Source organism: Sinocyclocheilus anshuiensis, unplaced genomic scaffold, assembly GCF_001515605.1.
Source record: "Sinocyclocheilus anshuiensis isolate Anshui unplaced genomic scaffold, SAMN03320099.WGS_v1.1 scaffold284, whole genome shotgun sequence".
In the NCBI taxonomy this organism is placed as follows: Eukaryota; Metazoa; Chordata; class Actinopteri; order Cypriniformes; family Cyprinidae; genus Sinocyclocheilus; species Sinocyclocheilus anshuiensis.
The window spans coordinates 1,789,971-1,798,611 of record NW_015554266.1 but is presented as its reverse complement, the minus strand read 5'-3'; the positions used below and the strand labels follow the sequence as shown (position 1 = coordinate 1,798,611).

The 8,641-nt window shown below is 39.9% G+C and overlaps 1 protein-coding gene across 2 annotated transcripts in view; it reads left to right on the top strand.

Annotated features, from left to right (window-relative positions):
* The window catches only part of LOC107671306 (E3 ubiquitin-protein ligase UBR3-like), a 66,826-nt gene that overhangs the window by 3,814 nt on the left and 54,371 nt on the right, over positions 1-8,641 (top strand). For both annotated transcript variants that reach the window (XM_016464198.1, XM_016464197.1), the window contains exons 2-12: positions 1,055-1,194; positions 2,742-2,894; positions 5,530-5,676; positions 5,795-5,835; positions 6,032-6,098; positions 6,207-6,337; positions 6,719-6,947; positions 7,078-7,257; positions 7,646-7,779; positions 8,246-8,332; positions 8,419-8,484. In XM_016464198.1, the coding sequence (XP_016319684.1) occupies positions 1,055-1,194; positions 2,742-2,894; positions 5,530-5,676; positions 5,795-5,835; positions 6,032-6,098; positions 6,207-6,337; positions 6,719-6,947; positions 7,078-7,257; positions 7,646-7,779; positions 8,246-8,332; positions 8,419-8,484 (1,375 nt within the window). The remainder of the gene's footprint in view (positions 1-1,054; positions 1,195-2,741; positions 2,895-5,529; positions 5,677-5,794; positions 5,836-6,031; positions 6,099-6,206; positions 6,338-6,718; positions 6,948-7,077; positions 7,258-7,645; positions 7,780-8,245; positions 8,333-8,418; positions 8,485-8,641) is intronic.

Below are 8,641 nucleotides of genomic sequence, written 5' to 3'. Positions count from 1 at the left end.
GACACAAAAAAGGAAATTTACTTTTGGTACTTAAGTACTTTTAAAAGCAAGTACTTCTGTACTTTTACTTAAGTAAAAATCTGTCTTTACAACTTTTACTTGTAATGGAGTAATGTTTGACCGGCAGTAACTGTACTTTCACTCAAGTAATGGAGTTGAGTACTTTGTCCGCCTCTGCTTATAGATAACCTTAAGACTAACATATTGATACTAACACTAGGGCTGCACGATGACTCGAATGCGATTGTCGTGCATAAGGCACGTAACATATTTCATAGTATTTAAGCAGTGATAAAGGCATTGCATTATAAATATACTTTATTTTAATGAAAATTTATAATAATAAGAACTCAGATAAACCGTATATTGCTGTAGTCGTGTGTTTATTAGTCACGTTGAATCAATGAAACAGTTGAATCTTCTGTTTATTCAGCTGCAGCAATAGGCATTTCCTGGGTTTCTTCTGCGAGGCGTATTTGGAGTTTCAGCGCGAGAGCACCCTCTGGCCTTTGGATGGAGATTTACTGCTGATCACAGAACCGTGCTTCACTGAAAGATACGCATGACAATCGCAGCTTCTGTTGAATCGCGATCTCGATTCCATTTCGATTTATCGTGCAGCCCTAATTAACACCCAAAAACTTTCATTTTGATTTCATGGGGACTTTTAAGTACTTGTTTGTCTTTTTTCATGATGATTGTAATAAGGTCCTCTGAGCTGGTGGGTTTGCCCCTGCCCGTTTTTCAACTCTCAGTGATGAAAATGAATGGGGAAAATATACTCTTGTATTATGATATTTTTGAGCCCTGATCTAACACAGATCTTTTAATCCTACACCTCCTCTATGATGTTAGTGAAAAACCTGAAGAATTGCATATTGTGGTTGCCCATTGACCCTTATGGAAACAGTTTGTGACCTCAGACATCAGACTGGGGTTTTTCCTGTATAAGAATTAGTATTTGTTACAATGACAATGGGATTTTTGTGCACTAAACAGCGAATTCAGCTCAGTTGACACGTTGAATTCTAATTTACATGCTCTTGTGTGACAGGTTTTGCAGTAGGCATCGGTTAAAAACGGGAGAGAATGTGCCATCAGTCCCTCGGGATCTGCTGCTCATGTCTGAGATGGTGCTGCCGCGGTTTATCATCACTATCATTCAGTACCTGAGAGATGGCTACACTGAGCCAGGTGAGGACACCAGATCACACCTTAACGAAGTGCTTCACCTAAAATGTAATTTATTGAAAGTTTAACCCTCAGGCCATCCAAGATGTATATGTGATGTTTCTTCATCAGAACAGATTTGGAGAAATGTAGCATTACATCAGTTGCTCAGCAATGGATCCTCTGCAGTGAATGGGTGCCGTCAGAATGAGAGTCCAAACAGCTGATAAAAACATCACAGTGATCCACACGTCTCTAGTCTATCAGTTAATGTCTTTTGACGTGAAAAGCTGTTTGTTTGTAAAAAAAAAAAAAAAAAATGGCAGTTTAACTTTAAACATCACTTCTGGCCAAAATGTGAATCCATAATATATAAAAATGCTTAATCTAGTGAAAAAGTCCATTCCCTTTTGTCTGCTCACATCAAAATCCACCAACAACAACAGTTTCGCTTGCAGATTTTTAAATTTTTTTTATCTGTGCATATTTCTCTCCTGATTCAGACTGGATTTCACGAAAGCGAAAGCAATTTTATGGATAGAGGACTCTTATTTTAGCTGGAAGCAATGGTTTGAAGTTAAACATGTCTCGATGGATATGTTTATTAGAGTTTCACTAAACACTAATATTAGATGTTTCTGTGGATTACTGTGATGTTTTTATCAGCTGTTTGGACTCTCATTCTGACGGCACCCATTCACTGCAGAGGATCCATTGCTGAGCAAATGATGTAATGCTACATTTCTCTGAATTCTCTAAATGTTCTGTTAAAGAAAAAACTGATCTGCCTCTTGGATAGCTCTTGGATAGCCTGAGGGTGAGTAAATCCATAACAGATTTTCATATTAGGGTGAACTCTTCCTTTAAAGGGATAGTCCACTCAGAAATGAAAATTATGGCATTATTTGATGTTGTTGGGAACCAAACAGTTTCGATACCTGTTGTCTTCCATTGTATTTTTTGTCCATATAATGGAAGTCAATGGGAACCAAAGTTCAGTTACCAGCATTCTTCATTCATTCTTTAATGCACATACAGTGCTGTAACTGCTGTAAAGACCACATGAAATGGCTTCACGAGCATCAAGCATCATATGTTGATATATTTCCTATAGAGTTGGGGCGGGGCATATCGAAGAAACCTACTTCTATGATCAATATGTTTGGCCCATCTTCCTGTTTGAGAAATGCTGTATTTTAAATGTGTTTGTTATCTAAAGGCTGTTTTGTGAATTTATAGGTGTACACTAGATTTCCTCAAAGCTCATAGAACTAAAAGCCACAAAACTCCATTTTTAATTTCATGGGGTCTTTGAAGAGTTTAGTTTGTACCTGGTTCAGTGGATTCAGCTCATAATCTGATCAGAAACACTTTGCTTAGCTTTTACAAATAGGATTTTTATGAATAAGACCATCTGCGATGTAAAATAACATCAACTGCTTTCTCTGTGCTTTTGAATAATATTAACCCCGTGTGTGGCATGTACTGGCTGAGCCTGCTAGTCCTGCCCACTGGGGTATCACATGCTGCTTTATTTTGTCACACACAAACATCTTATCATGTGCTGGCAGAGTCGGCCGCTGACAGAGATCTGCAGAAGGTTCTGCAGCAGTTAGAGCCGCACATATCCTTCTTAGAAGAGCTCACCAAGATGGGCGGGGCCATGCGCACTGTTCTCACCAAGATCTTAACCAATCAGCAGACCTTTAAAGAACTGAGCATGGGTGAGTATGTCTGAGAAATGTGTTTTGCCTGTAGAGTAGTCGAACAATTTAAGTCGTGTCTGCCTGCATCTGTTTTTTTCCAGTCATTTGAGTTTTTAATTACCTTTTGTTTACTGGGGTTGTTTCATTTATCACTTATTTGTTTGTTTGACCATTTCCACTCTCTCACCTTTACAATTAAAAAGGCTGTTTTTGTTGCTGTGCCCTTTAAAACCTATATATGCAAATTACCTTTGTTATAATTGGCTGTCGTATTCTAATGTGAAACAAATCACAATATTTACTGATAGGTTGTGTGTTTGCTGTCCTGTTTAAATATATCCATCTTTCAATAACAGCCAGTTACAAAGCTGCTTTACATTGTGATCGAATCATAAAACGATGTGCAGTGATCATGGATCTGGTTAAACTTAGGCTTTTATTTTTATTAAAAAAATAATAATAATCTCTGGGAGCCATAAACACCACGATGTTCTACAACTTTCCTTTAGCCAACTAAATGTTTAGGATAATAGCACATACAGTATCTCACAGAAGTGAGTACACCCCTCACATTTTTGTAAATGTTTTATTATATCATTTCATGTGACAACACTGAAGAAACGACACTCTGCTACAATGTAAAGTAGTGAGTGTACAGCTTGTATAACAGTGTAAATTTGCTGTCCCCTCAAAATAACTCAACACACAGCCATTAATGTCTAAACCGCCGGCCACAAAAGTGAGTACACCCCTAAGTGAAAATGTCCAAATTGGGCCCAATTAGCCATTTTCTCTCCCCGGTGTCATGTGACTTATTAGTGTTACAAGGTTTCAGGTACATACAGAAGCAGAGCATGATCCATAGTTGTATTCCAACATGATAACGACCCCAAACACACCTCCAAGACGACCACTGCCTTGCTAAAGAAGCTGAGGGTAAAGGTGATGGATTGGCCAAGCATGTCTCCAGACCTAAACCCCATTGAGCATATGTGGGGCATCCTCAAGCGGAAGGTGGAGGAGTGGAAGAGGACTCCAGTGGCAACCTGTGAAGCTCTGGTGAACTCCATGCCCAAGAGGGTTAAGGCAGTGCTGGAAAATAATGGTGGCCACACAAAATATTGACACTTTGGGCCCAATTTGGACATTTTCACTTAGGGGTGTACTCACTTTTGTGGCCAGAGGTTTAGACATTAATGGCTGTGTGTTGAGTTATTTTGAGGGGACAGCAAATTTACATTACATACTCATCAGGCCTCGCCATGGTCGACCAAAGAAGTTGGGTGCACGTGCTCAGCATCATATCCAGAGGTTGCGTTTGGGAAATAGACATATCAGTGCATGGCTGTCGTCCCAGAAGGAAGCCTCTTCTAAAGATGATGCACAAGAAAGCCCGCAAACAGTTTGCTGAAGACAAGCAGACTAAGGACATGGATTGGAACCATGTCCTGTGGTCTGATGAGACCAAGATAAACTTATTTGGTTCAGATGGTGTCAAGCGTGTGTGGCGGCAACCAGGTGAGGAGTACAAAGACAAGTGTGTATTGCCTACAGTCAAGCATGGTGGTGGGAGTGTCATGGTCTGGGGCTGCATGAGTGCTGCCGGCACTGGGGAGCTACAGTTCATTGAGGGAAACATGAATGCCAACATGTACTGTGACATACTGAAGCAGAGCATGATCCATAGTTGTATTCCAACATGATAAGTACCCCAAACACACCTCCAAGACGACCACTGCCTTGCTAAAGAAGCTGAGGGTAAAGGTGATGGATTGGCCAAGCATGTCTCCAGACCTAAACCCCATTGAGCATATGTGGGGCATCCTCAAGCGGAAGGTGGAGGAGTGGAAGAGGACTCCAGTGGCAACCTGTGAAGCTCTGGTGAACTCCATGCCCAAGAGGGTTAAGGCAGTGCTGGAAAATAATGGTGGCCACACAAAATATTGACACTTTGGGCCCAATTTGGACATTTTCACTTAGGGGTGTACTCACTTTTGTGGCCAGAGGTTTAGACATTAATGGCTGTGTGTTGAGTTATTTTGAGGGGACAGCAAATTTACATTACATACTCATTACTTTACATTGTAGAAAAGTGTAATTTCTTCAGTGTTGTCACATGAAAAGATATAATAAAATATTTACAAAAATGTGAGGGGTGTACTCCCTTCTGTGAGATACTGTACACTATTAAAAATAAAGGTTCTTTATTTGCATCTTTGATTCCATGAAGAACCTTTACCATCCATGGAAACTTTCCTTTCCACACACAAAACTTTTCACTGAAAGTTTCCCTGGAAATGGTTAGATTATGGCATAGCTGTGAAAATCCCCTTTCGGAAAAGTATTTTTAAAAGTATATCCTATATCCTACTTCCCCATTACTTACAAATTCTGAACTGTTGTTACTGATGTTTAAATGTGGACTTTTATGCATTGATGTATTCTGGTTGTTAACATCATAATTCCAACTGTTTTTAATTAAGCTGTTTTTGCAGCTATTAGCTTCCATAATGGGCTTTTTTCCTGATGATGTGTTTTTTTTGTTGTTGTTCTTTTTCACACTTCATGTGACCCCCATTAAAAATAGGCACAACAATTTTTAAACTCATTTTCAGTTCAGCATTCACACTTCTGTATTGTCCCACACCCACAGGTCAAGAGGAGAATGTTTATGCGAAGAGGAACTATGAGAAGTATTTGTCAGCATTGAAGAGTTCAGGTCTGGTGTCAGTGGAGGAGAAAGGAGCAGGAGCTGGGGCAACAGATACTCCAGCTGGGGCAGGAGCGCTCAGTCTACTGGGTAACACTTGCTGCCTCTTCTGTGCTTCATGCCTGATGGGTGAATAGGGAGAAACAGGTCTTGATGACTCTTTGGTAACACGGTTATAATTTTTTTTCTTTGTTTATTATTATTTTAGGAGCTACTGCCGCTGCCAGTCTGGAGGACTCTAGCAAAGAGGTAGGCACACAGACTTGTGGGACAGATAAAATGTGACCCAGCAACTAGTCAAAACAAACACAGTAGGGTGTGTCTTCCTTTTGTGTCATTGTTGAGAATACAGCCTTCTTTTAGCCACTGAACTGATTGTTTTAGCCATGCTCATTGTTGAGAAGAGTGGGTCAAATTAAAGGCGGTTAATGTATTTGTCTGACAGGAGGATCAGGATGGGCTGCAGGGTGTGGGCCAGAGGAAAAGAGTGAAGCTCAGTAGCACTACCAAAGGTAGAGTCCGTTATATCTCATCATCCGTAGATCTCACGAACAATTATTCCCCAAATAATGTAGTAACAAAAACAATTGCATTTCCTTGCTGTTTTCCTGTTTTGTTAGATCCATCCATAATGGACACCCTGAAACATAAATGTTTTTTAGAAGAGTTATTGTTTTGGACTATTAAGTATGAATTTCCACAGAAGATGGTCACTTTTTTGCTCAACATGTTGCCAGATCAGGATTACAAGGTATTCAATGCTGGCAAACTCTTATGTATGCAGGATCCAAAATGAACCTTTGCTTTGTTTAACCTGTAAATCGGCAGTATTTATTTTCCTAAATTTACTAGCATTTCTACATTTTGTTACGCTCTTTGCAACTTTGGGAGTATTAATATTGGACCTTACATACAGTGATCACCATTCATCTAAGTTTAATATATGTATATCATATAGGCAAATATGTAATAGTGTGTAAATTAGTGCCCTTTTACACCACAAGGCTGTGAGTTGTAACTTTTGTATAGCTGGCAGTCCGTGATCTCTAAATATTTTTTAAAAATATATATTTTTTTGTTACTTTTTTAATCAAAATCTATAACATGTGAATGTCCTTCTCCTGTGCCACAGATCACTTTCACTAAAACATTTGTACAACACTACGCCTTCATCATGAAGACCCTCATGAAGAGTCACGAGTCGGACACCATGTCCAACCGCATCGTTCACATCAGCGTGCAGCTCTTCAGTAACGAGGAGCTGGCGAGACACGTCACAGAGGAGTGCCAGTTACTGGACATCATGGTCACTGTGCTCCTCTACATGATGGAGAGCTGCCTTATCAAGAGCGAACTGCAAGGTAACAAAAGAAGCAAAGTGTAGGCTGTGTTCAAAATGGCATGCTACCACACTACTTGCAATATGCATACCATGCACTATTTGCAAATTTATTGGATTGCCAGCTACAAAATGTCTTCGATCTGTCACAGATGAGGAGAATAATCGTCACGTGGTAGTGAACTGTGGTGAAGCTCTACTGAAGAATAACACCTACTGGCCTTTAGTTAGTGATTTTATTAATATCCTCTCGCACCAAAGTGTGGCCAATCGCTTCCTGGAGGATCATTCTCTGCTGCTGCTCTGGATGAGTTTCGTCTCCTTCTTCCAAGGTCAGTGACTGAAAGGAAATCCTGCAGTCATACAGTTTTTGTTTCAAAGTCTGTAGTGCTTTTTTTTTTCTCTCAGTCCTATGAATTAGAAATGCGAATGAATTAGTGTTTACTTAATTAAGCAATGAGTTAGGAGAGGTTGTGCTTTATTGTAAAATAGGCTATTGATAATGTGACTACTTACAATATAGCATGGCCTTGAATGCCTTTTATAGATGTTAACTACATAACAAGCATCCAGGACGATTCATTTTACGAAGGACGTTTTGATTTTGTTGATTAAAATGAAAGAACTCTCTGTGCGATATAGGTTATGTTACAACTGAAACTGAGTCAATAATTCACTCTGATGTTATGGATTTCCTCTCTGTGCCTTTTGCTGTGTTAGGGATGAATCTGAATAAGAGAGAGCTGAATGAGCACGTGGAGTTTGAGTCTCAGACATATTATGCAGCGTTTGCAGCTGAGCTGGAGGCCTGTGCTCAGCCCATGTGGGGTCTCCTAACACACTGCAAAGTCAAAGTGAGGCTACATTCATCTCTACATGCATCACACTCAGCACCTTTTTGTTTTTAAAATGCTCTCATTTAGATGCTGCAATACTGAGTTGTATTTTAGGGTTTTGTCACGTGTGATTGCAGGTTTGTCTCTTCTAGAATTGTTGGTGTAGTACAATAGATATATGTAATTGATGATTGCTTTGAGGGGCCATTCACACAGAATGCATTTGTGTGTTAATAAATGCGAGAAGAAGATCGGGTGGGGGGGGATTGTAAGGTCTTGAGACATCCGTGCCTCATTTTTAGAGCACTGTGTCATGTATGAGATGCTGCAAAGGACATGAGACACCCATCTTGCACATGCTTACATTAAAATACAATGGAAAAGCAGCGCAGTAGAATTCAAAAATGCATTCTGTGTGAACAGCCCTTTATTAGTGTTTTTTAAGGAGGTTTGTGTATGAGTTAAAAATATTGTGTGTTGCCAGGAGACCCAAGAGTACACTAAGACAGTGGTGCGGTACTGTCTGGAAACTCTTCAGATGTGGTTTGATGCCATTGGGTTTGTAGATGAGGTACAGTCTTGATGTTCACACTGTCAGATTGTATCTTGATAAAGTGAAACCAGTGAGTAACCCCCCCACCTCTCTCTCTGTCACAGCCTGCCCTCAACCAGCTGACCTTTCATTTACCTCTCCATAGATACTATGCCATGTTCCTCAGCAAGGTGAGCTTGAAGCACAGTCTGACACACTCAGAACTAGGGGTGTGCGATATTGACAAAAAATTATATCTCGATATTTTCTGGGATTTTATCGATAATGATAATTAGATGATATTTTGCTGAGTGTGTTATTGTGCTGATATATTAAGAACTGCCGTGG